This window comes from Thamnophis sirtalis, unplaced genomic scaffold (genome assembly GCF_051295495.1).
Source record: "Thamnophis sirtalis isolate CommonGarterSnake01/CBP01778 unplaced genomic scaffold, rThaSir2_p1.2 scaffold_1, whole genome shotgun sequence".
Classification (NCBI taxonomy): domain Eukaryota; kingdom Metazoa; phylum Chordata; class Lepidosauria; order Squamata; family Natricidae; genus Thamnophis; species Thamnophis sirtalis.
Genome location: NW_028261381.1, coordinates 86,999,111 through 87,014,553, shown reverse-complemented (window position 1 = coordinate 87,014,553; position 15,443 = coordinate 86,999,111). Strand labels below are relative to the sequence as shown.

Sequence of the window (15,443 nt, the reverse complement as noted above, 5' to 3'; positions counted from 1 at the left end):
TCTTCCAACATAATCCAAGGGAGGATTTACTGAGAATCTGACTGCAAAATCACTGATTACCAAATTGAGCGTTTTAGGAAGAAAGTGGCCAGCTCATAGGCTACTTTGGAAAGTCTAAGAAGGTGGGACATTCTCCTACATTCTTACTTAAACTGACCATGTAAGCTTTCTGCAATTTGATTCCAAGCAGTAGTAGGCAGGTTTCTCTGACGTTTCTAGGTAACATGTCAGTATAAGGGCTTATTTTGCCTTTTTCTTCCTGTCTACCTATGATGCCTAGCAGCAGAAACTGAAAAGTATTGTTCAAAGTATGGGCACTTCATTTTCATTAAGATTAATTATTTGGGGTTGATAGCTCAGAAAATCTATAATAAATCTGAATACAAGGAAGAACTAAGTAAGCTTCCTGAGTCAACCAGTGCTGCACATTTTACTTTCTCCTCCTCTTCTTTGGGAGCTTTGCTTGGTGAAAGAAATAAGGAGAAAACCAAAGCAGCCTCTTGTAGAAATTGATTTCCCTACATTGGAGCATATGTGAATTAGAGCTGAATTAGAATCATTATAGTCAAGAATATGACTCACTTGAAAGAGCAGCTCAGTTGGAGCTGCCAGTTACATTTAATGAATGGTCTGGGTATTCATCTAATCAGAGAGATGTTTTATTTTGTTTTAAAGTGGCAGAAATCTTGGGAGTAGGTGGTAAACAGCATATCCCCCTCAACAATTTACTCAGAAAGAATCTTTGGGGAGAGAAAAAAAACTCTAAGAAATATTTGATATATGCTTCGGTTCATTGGAATTTTGCTTTAAAAATGGTCTGGTGGCTTTGTTTGGGCTTCTTTACATTACATATAACTTCAGAACTGCTGATACAGGGATCTGGGAAGGAACAGAGATAAAATTGCTCTCTATTTTTACAGTTAAGAGAAGCAGCTATATGTCTGTTATTTATGCTTTCTTAACAATGGTTTCTTGTAAATAGCCAGAATCTTTCATACTGTTCTTAGTTCTACTGGCAAAAATATTATTAATAGTATTGGCACATATTCAATTGTTTCCAAAAATCCTTACAAGGAAGCTTTCTGGGGTTTTTCTTTTCTCCCTCTCTTTGTTTCCTTCATATATAAACACACATGTATTTTATGTGGGATGTCCTAACCTCATGCTTGTTCAGAGATCCCAAAGTTGTAGAACGACCTCTGGGGTGGTTGTGGCCTCCTCCATCAAAAGCTTAAAGCTCAACAAGTATTGCTGTAATTGTGGTCAGAACAAAATAACTTATTTGATTGACTTGACTGATAGTTCCCACCAGGAGGGTGTGCGTTTGTGTGTGGGGTTTTTTGTAAGCTACCTGAATTCACTATAATGGTTTGGGCCCTATACATTTTCTTAAATAGAATAGAATAATAAAATAAACAAAAGAACAGCCCTCTCATAATTACACAGTGTCCTTGACACATCCCCTATGCAGACATATAGGATAAACTTGTCTCTGTGTACTATAAAAATGTTGTGCTTATAATTTAGTATGTGCTAACCTACCAATGGAATCTGTTGGAACTTGTCTACCAGAAAAAAAATATTTATCTTTTTCTCATAGATGCTCAATAGTGAAGACAGTATTTAATCTCTAACTGTTCTTATGTGCTCAGATCTGTGTATTAGGCAAGAAGCAAAAGAAAACTTTTTTCTGTGTAATGTTTTTCATCAGTATGAGTGTGTGTGTGTGTGTGTGTGTGTCTATGTGTGTACTTAGACTTATATACTGCTTTACAGTGCTTTACAGCCCTCTCTAAGTGGGTTACAGAGTCAACATATTTTCCCCAACAATCTGGGGGCATATGTATATATGTGTGTGTGTTTGTGTGTGTATGTGTGTGTGTGTACTCCCGTGTAATATATATATTCCCATGTAAGAATATTACATGGGAAAAGACCCGAATACAACAAGACCAGCATACCTACACCTGTGAAAATCTACGAATGTGTGTGTGTGTGTGTGTGTGTTTGTGTGTATTTGTATGTGTGTGTGTGATTGATTGATTGATTGATTGATTGATTGATTTTATTTATATGCCGCCCTTTTCCCCCGAAGGGGACTCAGGGCGGCTTACAACTCAACCAGGGAAGGGGGGTACAAACAAGAATTTAAAAACGACATAAAAACAATGCATGATTAAAAACACAACAGTGTGTGTGTGTATTTGTGTGTATCTCCTAATTTAGGCATTTTTGTGCACTGCAAATATAGGTTAGGAGGCATGAGTGGGCTTTGGTTCTGCCTTAGTTAACAACATGTATTGGTAAAAAGTCATGTGAAGGTAAACTTCATAATGTGTCTTCATAATGTTGCAACTATATATAACTCTCAATTTTATTTCAGCCTTAAAGAGATTCCCAGAACTAACCTATTATGTATGTTGTCACAATTGTTGTGCATCCATTTTGAAGGCATGGAGACTAGGCAGTAGGAAACTCCTATATTTATGATTACTAATGCCTTCATATATGCATAGATTATATTTTGTGTCTTTCCTTGGCTAACTTTTGTGGGCTAATTTGCAGTCAGCAATATGATAGCAATAGGCTCCAAAGTCCTATGATACCAGTAGCTGTTTTTTTGCAAATCCTTGCAAATTTATGTTAACATGCTTAACTTAAATTAACTAAGTTCAGCTACTCTCAAGAAATTTGGGGAGAACAGATCAATATTATCATAATGTGTTAGGGAGAGGAGCTGTCAGATATGACAGGTGGCGCAGTGGTTAGGGTGCAGTACTGCAGGCCACTTCAGCTGACTGTTATCTGCAGTTCAGCGGTTCAAATCTCACCGGCTCAGTGTTGACTCAGCCTTCCATCCTTCCGAGGTGGGTAAAATGAGGACCCGGATTGTTGTTGGGGGCAATATGCTGACTCTGTAAACCGCTTAGAGAGGGCTGAAAGCCGTATGAAGCGGTATGTAAGTCTAACTGCTATTGAAATGTCCATAGTTTTCCACTTTTAGCTGGGGGGAAAAAACAAACCCTGTGCCAAAATGCAACATTATGCAAGAATGCCTGACACTTGAAAAAATTGCTACCTTCAGAGCGGAGTGTACAGTGTGTCAACTCCAAAAGTTTCATTACTTTCGCCTAAAATACAGTTTGACAAAATACGTTTACAGATTGCAAATGCGTTGCTATGTGTTTCATTGTCACGGTAAACATTTTCTCAGTGGGAGATTCATATTCTCCTCACTGTGAAATAATCCTTGCGGAAATTACCCTAGGAAGTCAATTCCAATGTAACCTCCTGATGTGCACGTGCACATCACAAGATTAATTCAAAACATGACTTGGCAACTAACAAACCTTATGTCAGAACTATTGCTTGCTTTCAGGACAAACAGGAAGATTGATTGATTGATTGATTGATGTAATTTATATAGTTTACTTCCTCAAAAGGAAAAGAGCTGTATCTCTCTTCATGAAAATTATTGAGGAGACATTTGAAATCAAGTGCCTTTTCTGCTGGTTATAAATCACTGCAGAATGTTATTCACCATAATACTGTTCAAACATAATGTTCTTTATTGATGTGCATTGTTTCTCTTTTACAGAGTGATGAGGTTTTGACTGTCATCAAAGCAAAAGCACAGTGGCCTGCCTGGCAACCACTAAACGTGTAAGTAAGGAAGGGAGATAACCTCCCAAAAGACTTTTTGATCATTGTCCTCTGACAGATTGCTGTAAATATCATGCCATCCACAAAAAGTTTCTTTCTCAGCTAAAAATGTGTCGATAAATGAATCTTCCAATCCATAATTTTGTCTAACAATATTTGTGGGTGACCAAATGATAGGAAGTACTGGGTTAAGTGTTAGTGATGCAGCAATAAATCTAGATACGTTTCCCATTGTCTTGATCTTTTCTTGCGGACCAAGGATGTATCTAATAGTTAATACAGTTCCTGCTTGCTTACAGGTAAGCCAAATTTAATTTGATATAAAATGAAAAATTAAGTTAGTTTGAATCAGAACTGCCTTGGAAACTCCAGTTATGAGAAGAATTAGGACTCCAATGGAAGAGAATAGATATAGCTCAGAACTGAATTGTGAGGTCCTTGATGCTCTCTGAACTTGGCTGTTTGCTTCTAGATGTTTCATTATCCAACTGGATTACATCATCATTGTGAGTGAGGGTATAGTTGCCCCCAGCTTGACTTGCCAATGTTGTAGGAGTGTGGTTTTCTCTTGGGTAGCTTCTGGATTAGGGGCATTCTAATCTTTTTTGTTTCCTTCTAATCCAAAACTGGGAATTCCTGGAAGCTTGGAATTTTGATGAATCAGCCATCAACAGACACATAGACATAAACTATATTTACACACCATTCAAAATAAACAATGAAAAAGCTAAATAGGAAACACACTATCTGCAAGCAAACAACCAAAGTAAGAGAGCATCGAAGAGTCCACCAAAACAGGACTTTCCCAATCCTTAAAAAGCTACAGTTCCTTATATTAACGTATGGCATGGCAACTTCCATTTAAGTAAAACAAGCAGGTTGTTAAAATTTGACAATTTCTTACAGCAACAAAAGAACTTTCCTCAACTTCAAAGAATTATTGACCTAGACTCAATTGAATGAATTACTGGCTGCATCTTTCATCTTCATCTTTCTTATTTGTTCTCTAAGTTTGATGTCTGCTCCATCACTTCTGGAGCTTTAGAACCTTATCAATTGAGTTCGCTCCAGGAGAACCTGAGATCCATAATTTAGGGTTGGTAACTTAAATGAGAGCACCATTTAAAACATTTCAGTCATTTGTCTTATTTTGGAACTCTATGTTTTTCTCTAAGCATCACTTTCTATAAAAGTTTTCTTTTAAATAAAAATAATATGCAAACTTTCTAGAGTATATGTCTATGTAGGATAACCCAAGATTTTATTTGAGAATTTCCAATAAATTTATCTCCAGCCTAGAATGTCTGCTTGGTTGAAACTTTTTACACTGCCTTTTTCTCTGCTACTTTTATTATAAATGTGCATTGCTTTATACTATACTGCACATTTTTCCTTTCCTCTCTCTAGAGTTGCTTGACTGACTCTTTTGTTCAAACTTCTTTTCAAAATAGGCATTTATAACATATTTTTGTCAACACTTTCAACACTTCAAGGCAATGTGTGATTTGGTCATGCATACAGTGTATGTTCTTCGGTATTTCATGCTGTCTCATGGTTTTGCTTATTCTACACAGCCCTTTTTTGTAAATTGTTCTGTCCATACCATGCCTCTGTGGAAATTGTCTTTTTCAAGGGTGTCATTCCTACATCTTTGTAAAATAGGATTTGAAAACTCATACACATTTTTCACGTTCACTTTCTCTGACCTTATTTATCAGGTTATTTCATCACTGAGTCTTAAAAAAAAACATATGTACTCCTCAAAAAACATTATGCAATTCAATACAATTAATAATAATTAAGCAAGTTAGTTTGTTGCTTCTCAAATGTCCACGATATTTGTAGAACTGTTGTTAAATTATATTTCATCTAATTGAAGACAATTAAAGATCCAACATTCAGTTATTCAAATTTTAGACTATTGTCAGGGCACATCTGTGAATGCTGTTTTTTAAGAACTGGATTTGCTTATAAAGATTTCAGTTCCCTGGTGTTTTCATTTGCAACTAATTTCATAACCACAGTTGTATATCCAAAACGGGCTCAATCTGCTCGAACAAAACTTGCTTTCTGATTTTGCCCCCGGAGTATCATAGCAAAATTTGAATAAACTCTTATCAAGCCATTTGTTCACAGTAATACACAAGTGACTATAGACACAGATGGGATTGTAAATGGGAGAAAACTGTAAATGTGCCCTGCTAGCAGCTGCTAATATCTCTCAAGAAATATCCATTCAAGACAGTTGTTTCCAAGAACTTGGTGAGAAGCAGAATTTCCAAAATAAGGAGTGGTAGTGCTTGTTGGTTCACCCTTGTCAAGAGATTTTTATAAAATATTTCTGTGCTCTTTTCTTAAATATTCATTGACTTGATTTTGGTGTAATACGTCACGCGTGTATACATTCTGCTAAAGGTCTGTTTAAAGTGTGTCAGGGAAAGCCATAACAGCAGGTGTTCCATGAAGGCTTGGGAATGCCCTTGGAGATCTCTCAAATGTCACATTTTTAATGTGACAAGAAGAGAGAGTTGACAAATTCAGAACAGGATGGCAATCTTCTCTGTATAATGAATGAAGCTTCAATAATTTTTTTCTAACCCCATTTCTATATCATTTGAGTGCAACACTCAAAGTTCTCCCAAGGCCTCAAAGATAGGCCTTGAAAGTCGCTTGCTGCTGCTTCATCACAGGGCATAGAGTTACACATTTACCATCCTCTTTTTAGACGCAGTGCCTTCCCTCTCTCCAGGCTAGGCCCATTCAAGGCAGCCCTGCTTACCAGGCATTTTGCACTATAGAATCGTCACTGTTTGCTCCCTTGTAAGGATGCAGTTCGTTTAATTGAGGTCATGATGTGCTCATATAATAGTCACCATGACCTGGGGCCATTAAGGAACTGCCAAGTGCGGAAGAAGCTTCAGAAAAGAGAAGCAGCATGTTTCTTTTTTGTCCTGCTTTTTAGAAGCAGGATGATCGTGTCATTTTGTGAATCAACTTTAAAAGATCGCTTTGCTTCAAAGCCTTTTTGAAATTAAACATCCCTTCACAATGTTGCATGTTGTAAGCATTTATGCCCCAAGTGCAATGGATCAACCTACCTCTTGAAATCTAGGGTCTACAGACTTGAAATCAGTCAGGGTAATGTATTTTAGTCTCAATGTCTCAATGTCTAAGAGAAGAAATTTTTATAAGCTAGTGCTATTTTTCTGTTTAAGTTCTCCATTTTCCCTTAGTTAATTAAACTATGATTTATCAATGATTACAATATTGCCTCGGGATAAAACAAAATTAGCACATTATTATGCATAATGTAGCAGCCTAGTTGTGGCAAGGATAATTTGCTAATTCTATTGACTAATGATGGTGGATAAATTCCTAGACATAATCTCCTAACGTGCACCAGGAAACTGATTTGCTAAAACTATATTGCATAAAACATAAAAGTATGTCTGTGCGTACACATAGTAGTTATCCTGGGATTGTGATACATGAAATATTTTCATCTCCAATTATAACCCCCAATCATCATTAAATTAGATCACAGGTGTTATAAAAGTTTTATACCCTAATTGTGCAGTTTTAAGGATACCATTAGAAGGAAAAATGAAATATTATTTCAGCTCCAAATAATAATTACTGTAGTTCTTATTTTTGAAATTTCAATATTTTATGAAAATTAAAATACAACGTTGGTGCCTGACATGGTTGTGTTTTGTTTGTTGTTTAAAAGATTGAGCATTGGCTGTTATTAGACTTGGCATCCAACCGACAAAATTGTTAATTTTGCCATTCCTAATTTTTTTTTCCTCTACAAATTGTGGTAAAGTTGCAATCCTATTAGCAATTAATCTACTAAGGAGGAGCACAAATGATTTCCCTTTTTCCATGCAATTTGTTTTGAGATGACAAAATACATCATGCATTCCTCTCATAATTATATGTTGTACTGGTAGGCAGGCATGCACACATAGAGATCCTAGCATATATGTGTACACAATAGGGCACAATTCTGCATGCCACACTTGAACATAATAAAATATTTAGAGTTCTCTATGAGCAGTTCTCTTTCCCACAGTAGATGAAACTGACTTCCCATGAACTTTCAGGTTTGCTTTAGGCAAAACTGATGACAGCCTTTTTTGTACATAAAATAAGCACATTTGCACATTAATAGTGTCTGCCATTCCGACCAATCATGAGTGGAAGGTGAAAATCGAGACAGAATTTTGTATTATAATGCATAATGCAACCTTTTTATTTTGGGGAGAAGAAGAAAATATATCATTATATTTGCAAAAGGGCCTTTATTTCCATATAATAAACATTAAAGTCAAGATTTAAATCACTTAATTAAAATGACATTGAAAATGTTTAATTAAACACACACTTGTTCACGCCAAACCTGTTTTACCTTGATGTTACCCATCCAGTTGTTCTTCTGTATGATCAAGAGGAAAAACAACAACACAATTTGTTATTTTCTGATACTTTTAGAATTGTTACATATTTTCTGATCTTGGTTTTTTTTAACCTGTTAATTGTGGGTGGGAGCAGAAATTTATAAATCTGGTTTTGATAGTCAAAATTAAATTGGTGAAAATTGTCCCATCTGTTTCAAAAAAAAAATCTGAAATGCACAGAGACACACAAAGAACATCTGAGCTCTTGTGAGAGGCACCAGTGCTATTTAAATGTTCCAGGTTTTTTGGCTTGTCACTCAAGATGTATACAAAAAGAAATCTGACTAAAATAATCTGCAATTCCCTATTCACTGCAGTTAATAACAATAACCCCAACTTTACACACCTGTTTTTGTATTCCAAACTATGGGAGCATCTCTGGCCATTCCTAAGAGATACCATGAGGGAGGCATTGAGGTTTAATAACTGAGCAGCTTGACAGCCTCAGCAGAAAAATGAAGAGCATTTCCAAAAGAAGCTCTAATTAATCAACACATGTCCAGCTGAGGCAATTAACAGTACCCTCCATGCTGTTCCCTTTACATCTCACACTTACGCTCAGCAGGAAGCTTTACTTGCCAAGTTTAATTTTGGTTTAGCATGTTACCATCTGAAATCCAGGGGCAAGTTTCCCAAATGAAGGTACAAATCAAGAGCTACTTATGATAGCTACGTTTATTACTATATTTCTGATTCAGTTGTCCTTTTTTTGGATAACATCTGTCTAGGAGGGGGAAGCAACTTTGTCATCTGCTGCCTTTTTTGTGACTCCTAGAGGTGCTCAATTCAATTGACCAAATTCAGTGGCAATTCAATATTCGGCATTGTGACTGTTTTGTCCTCACTACATGTTACCCTGGGTGCAGCTTGACACGTAGTTAAACCCACATATCCTTCAATAAACCAAACTGTGTACATAGATCTTGACACTTTATTAAAGGAACAGGGTGTAAAACTGGGGGGAAATAGAAATACATATAGTAAGAACCCAAATACAAAATAAGCAGTGTTGAGTTTTTGGTGAGCATAACAATTAGCTCCATCTTAGTCCCAGTACTCTTAAATATCTTCATAAATGATTTAGATGAGGGAATAGAAGGTGAACTCATCAAATTTGCAGATGACACTAAACTGGCAGGAATAGCCAATACCTCTAAAGACAAGCTGAAGATCCAAACAATCTTTTTTTTAATACAGTTTTTTATTTTTTTGAATAAACACAAACAGACAAAACACACATACACACAAAAGAAAAAAATTGTGGAAAGTGTGTTGATTGATTATAAAAACTTCCGTGCATCCCTTCCACTGTCATCACCTACAATTTATATCAAATCATATATTTTAAATGAAGTATATTTATCTATATTACTATCATCATACCTCAACCTTCATTTGACTATAATTGTTTTTACGTCCTTTTATATAAAATATTCCAAATTTAAAACAAGATCATATAATAGCATTCCATTAGTTCTTCCCAATATCATCCAGTAACGTTACATCTTTATAACAAGTTCTATATAAAAATTGGTTATATTTAATAACAGAGTTTCTAAACCTCCTTTCGTAGTCACCATTTGCAATTTCCTCTTATCAAACATATATATATATATATATAGATAGATAGATAGATAGATAGATAGATAGATAGATAGATATAGATAGATATAGATATAGATATAGATATAGATATAGATATAGATATAGATATAGATATAGATATAGATGATATAGATAGATATAGATATTGTTGTATTTGTGCTGATAAATAAATAAAGGGAGACTAGTATAGATCTATTTCAAGCTATTTAGCTCTAATCAGCTAGCCGATGAGAGCTAAATAGCTTGAAATAGATCTATACTAGCCTCCCTTTATTTATTTATCAGCACAAATACAACAAAATGTAACAAAAAGACAACAGTAAAAATATTGGGTTTCTGCCTGGATGGTCTCTTGTGACGAGCCGAAGGACAGAGAATGGAAGTAGTGATCGTCCTCCCATATTTGGGCATACCGGGGGTTGTAAAAATCTAATAGATAGATAGATAGATAGATAGATAGATAGATAGATAGGTAGGTAGGTAGGTAGGTAGGTAGGTAGGTAGGTAGGTAGATAGATAGATAGATAGATAGATAGATAGATAGATAGATAGATAGATAGATAGATAGATAGATAGATAGATAGATTACACATATATATGCATTATTATAATTATCAATCAATTATTTAACTATCCATTATTACTTCATTTTATACATGATGCTCTAATTTTAACTAAATTGACTTAATTGTTTATTATAAGCTTTCATTACATCAACCTGTGTCTTTCCAGGAATAGAGCAGTCTTATGTCTCTTACCAATTGTGGCATTAGTATTAGTATTAGTATTTCCTTAGTAAGTTTTGTATAGACTTCTCTTCAAAACTTATTGCTTATTGCATATCTTGTATAAGCTCAAAACCCTCCATCTGCTTCTTCAATCAGCTTATCTTTGGTTATTACTAGTGCTTCTGACAAAATCCAAATGATCTTGACAAACTTGAACAATGGGCCCTATCTAACAAAATGAATTTTAATATGGAGAAAAGCAAAGTTTCACATATAGGCAGGAAAAATCAAAGGTATAAGTACAGATTAGGAGAGACCTGGATCAAAAACAGAAACTGTGAAAGGGATCTTGGAGTCCTAGTGGATGATAACTTGAATATGAGCCAGCAATGTGCATCAGCAGCCAAAAAAGCTAATTCACTTCTGGGTTCTATAAACAGAGGCATAGAATTAAGATCACAAGAGGTATTACTACCCCTTTATAAAAACCTAGTAAGACCACAGGTGGATTACTGAAACCAATTTTGGTCACCATACTACGAAAAAGATGTTGACACTTCTCTGATTTTCAGAGAAGAGCAACTAAGATTATCAAAGGCCTGGAGACTAATACTGTACATATGAAAAATGGCTGCAGGATTTGGGTTTGGCAAGTCTAAAGAGAAAAAGAATCAGGGTGACATGATAGCAGTATTCCAGTATTTGAGGGGTTGCCACAAAGAAGAAGGGGTAAAAATATTCTCATGTGCAAACCATGCCCACCCCAGCTCTGGAAAGGGAAAAAATGTCCCAAACATCATGTGATGACTTGATGCCACAAGTTTGACACCCATATTCTAAACAATGAAAGGTTTTGTCTTTTCCCGGTAGATGGAGCTCAATACAGATTAGAGAACAATAACAGGATATACATTTACAAACTATGATGGAGGAATAACAGTAATTTTTAGAGTGTTTTCTAAAATATAGTTTAAAGAGTAAAACCATATGTTTATGATTAGGCTTAACGGGTCTATTTTCTTTTCTTTTTTAAAACCCATTGACTCCAAACTTCCCCCTACCCAAAAATAAATAAAATACCTTCTCCCCAAATGGCTAAAGCTTTCAGTTCTAGCTTCTCCAGTGATGTTTACACCGTTTCCTCTCTACAGAGTGTAGAGCCTGTTTGGGACCTATTTGTACCATCCTATCATGCCACTCAGAGGATTGTACTTTTTTCCTTCCTTCACTTTGACTTGAATTTTCTTATTATTTACATGATGATGATCATGGTAATGATGATGGGAGCTGACATACTGTCAACAATTAAAGACTCTCAGCATGTACATAGGTTTAATAAGGTCCCAATGAAAGTTTCATCTCATTAACTAAGCTAGCAATTATTTTGCATTGGTGTTGTTATAAAGACAATTACATGTGGCAGAATATGTGTGGAATCAAAGTCCATTAGAAGGAATGTCCTCTGAGACATTCCTGGAACAGCTAGAATTATAGGGTTCCCCAGAATAAGAGATTCAAATATACAGTCATATAAAAAAGTAAGTATGCCTCTTTGAGTTCTATGGTTTTACATAAAAATCATCTAGTCCTTACAGTTTTTAAAAGTAAGTAAATACAACCTCAGATGAACAATGCATGGTGTATTACACCATGTCATTATTTATTTTATAAAAAGAAAGGCAACGTGTGGAAAAATTGGGTTTTTCTCTAAAATGGAGAAAAATTAAGTATACATTTACCACTTCCATAGGTACGAAGAGGCTAGGTAGCAACAAGATGCTGCTAATCAAGTGCCCTTGATCAATTGATCATCAGCACATGTGATTACCTCTATAATAGTCGAAGTTGGAGGAGTTTGCATCCCAAAACACTAATGTTTATTTTATTTAGTTTGTTGAACATGTACAAAATAACTGGTCTAAGTACATGGACATGAACAAGGAAATCAGTACAACTAAATGGGGACAGTAGGGTGCAGATGGTAGACATGCTGGTGAGCTTATGGACACCCCCTTTATGGACTTAGAAATGGGGTGAGGTCTACAGTAGACAATTTAAGGTTGAAGCTGTGGGGGTTAGACAATGTAAATGGAGTCAGATAGAGTATTCCAGGCATTGACCACTCTGTTGCTGAAGTCGTGTATTATTGAGGTTGAAGCTGAAGTAGTCGTTGACAGGTAGGACATTGTAGCAGATAATTTTGTGTACTGTGCTTAGGTCAGACTGTAGGCGGCCTAGTTCCAGGTTGTCCAAGCCCAAAATTTCAAGTCTGGTGTAAAGGATTCTATTGCAAGTAGAGGAGTGAAGAACTCTCCTGTGAAATACCTCTGGACCAGAGGTGGGTTGCTTCCAGTTCAGCCCGGATTGGGTAAATCAGTAGTAGTGGCAGCAGGAGGCTCTGTCCCCCTGCCCGGAAGTACCTTTACCTGCAAGCACATGTGCGGGTGCACCCGAACCAGTAGTAAAAACATTGGCAACACATTGGCTCTGGACCTGTTTGATTGTATTAATGTCCGATATACAGTGTGGATTCCAGTCAGACGAGCAGTATTCAAGAATTGGTCTGGCAAAGGTTTTTTATGTCCTAGTTTGCAGTACAATGTCACAGGAGAAGATGTTTCACAATATTAGGTTAACAACTCTTAGTGCCTCTTTGGCAGTGTTTTACAGTGAGCTGTTACAGTGTGCTGCAGACTGCTGCAAGGAGCAACAGTATGGAGCATTTGAAGGCTATCTGAAATTCTCTCCTTGTCCAAAGAGTAATTAGGAAGAGCCATTCTAATCAGTTTTGATTTTAACAGAAACAACTTCATTCTGTCATTTCTTCCTCCTTCTTTCCTCCTCCTCTTGCTTCTTCACTACGAGTTGCATGAAAAAAATCCTGGTCTTTTTTTTTTTTTTTTTTGCTTTTGCTTTTTTAATCTACTGGGATCTATGGGGAATATAGAGCTAACAAGAAAGTAAATGAACCATTTTGAAATAAAGGGATTGTCCCTCAGTGGATTATTTCTGCCGTGTTGTCATTGAAGTGGTGAACTATTGGTCTAGAAATAACATCCCCACCTCATGTAATTTTAACATTCCCTTCACAACAATTGATGTTGTAACTTCAATTCTCAGTTGGTGGAGTTTATAATAACTTGCAAGGTCTATTAAATATTTGAGAGGGTGAAGTTTTTATTGGTTTCGCTAAAGAAGCAAGTTAGGAAACAAAATCCTGCTAGCATTGCATTGAAAAAGATGATGACTAAACACATGTTTAACCTAAGTTTAATTTGTGATCTGGTGGCTAATGATGCAAATAATTTTTTTGAAAGTTTTAGAAGGGTGCTAATGTACAGCATATTTCTTGACTGCTCGATCCTTTACTATTGATGGTTGATCTTAAAGAGCAGGACCTATCCACCACCATCAATATCTTCATTGTCAATTTTAAACCTGGTTAAAGCTGGTTCTACCTGTCGCCATTAGACTCTGTTGGGAATATGTTCTCTTGGCAAATACTCTGTACATTCTTTGCTCAATTCTCCCAGGAGCATGATCCTCTGACAAAATGAGGCAGCACAGCTGGAATTGGGAATTAAATACATTGTAGATTAGCACTCTAGCTAACTGCATCCTAGAAAGCTTGAAGACCTGTGTCTGGAGAAAAAAAGACAAAAGAAATTACCTCAGATTAGCAATTCCTTAAAAAGCAGAAAAAAATTATAGATATCCTACTGCCCCCTTTGTGGTGAAGATCATGATACCTCCAAAATCCAAAGGAGGTTTGGAAGACACATGCACCCACAGCTCATCCAGGGATGAAATCAATTTACCTTTGCTACTGGTTCGCAAATATGAGCGTAGACCTTCCGTGCATGTGGAGAGTGTCAAAAACGGGACTTGATGATGTCCCGGTGGGTGGGCAGAGCCTCCCACCACCAGGTTCACCTGAACCTGATAGAACCCGCTGAATTTCACCACTGTGCTCATCCTATTATCTTAATCATGCTAATGAACAATCATTACCTTTCATATTTAAAGATGAATTTAAAAGTTAGAATACTGAGTTTAGTTTTTCCTTTCCTATTATTGACTTGTTTCTACTTTAACTACAAAATAGAAGATGAATTAGGGAATATATTAAATTAACATTAGGCAATGCAGTTAAAGTTTCACATTGCTCTAAATCCCTATGAGAGATAATAGAGTTAATAAACATTTTTGGAATGGATAAGCCTGTGTTTCTCAACCTTGGCAGCATGGTGGCTGGGGAATTCTGGGAGTTGATGCCCATGAATCTTAAAGTTGAATAACATTGGCATAAGCTATCATGTATTCATTATAGTTTGTTACCTGGATGAGAGTTTCTACTAAATCTATACTAAGCATGTGTTAATTCGCATTTACAAGATGATTCAAATCAATGAGCATCTCAGTTTTGGAAAATGAGTATTAAGATAAATATTAATGACTTCCTTGTAGCACTGATCCTAGAGGACTAGCAACATGTATAAGATGTTGTTATCAAAGAGTCTTTGAAAAAAATCCATAATGAAAATGCATTAAGATATTTATACATTATACATTATGATTCCTAATATATACAGTGTGAAATTCAGAATATTTACAATATATAAGATTATGTTTCCATTTTCTTTCTCTGCTAGTATAGTAATTCATTTATTATTATTAATGTTTTAGAAATATGAAAATACTTCCTCTTGAAACATAAAAAAACCTTTCAGTTTAAGTATAACTCTATTGGAATCCAACTAGACATCCAACTCGATTTAGAGTTAACTATTTTGTTTAATTTGATTGCTCACTTCACCTTTTGTTCTAAAATCCGGTGCAATCCATTAGTAAAGACCTCATGTTCTGCCTTCAATATCTTCACAATACCAACTTCTAAATGTGTAAATCAAGACTGAACAAATTGGCAGCACAATTGTTGTTTTGTTCAGTTAAGCACGTCCTTCATTTATCCACTGAGAAGAACAAT

The 15,443-nt window shown here is 35.8% G+C and overlaps 1 protein-coding gene across 1 annotated transcript in view; it reads left to right on the top strand.

Moving 5' to 3' along the window:
• The window catches only part of SPON1 (spondin 1), a 313,958-nt gene that overhangs the window by 255,779 nt on the left and 42,736 nt on the right, over nt 1–15,443 (top strand). The window contains exon 7 of the mRNA XM_087718428.1: nt 3,599–3,663. Within this exon, the coding sequence (XP_087574554.1) occupies nt 3,599–3,663 (65 nt within the window). The remainder of the gene's footprint in view (nt 1–3,598; nt 3,664–15,443) is intronic.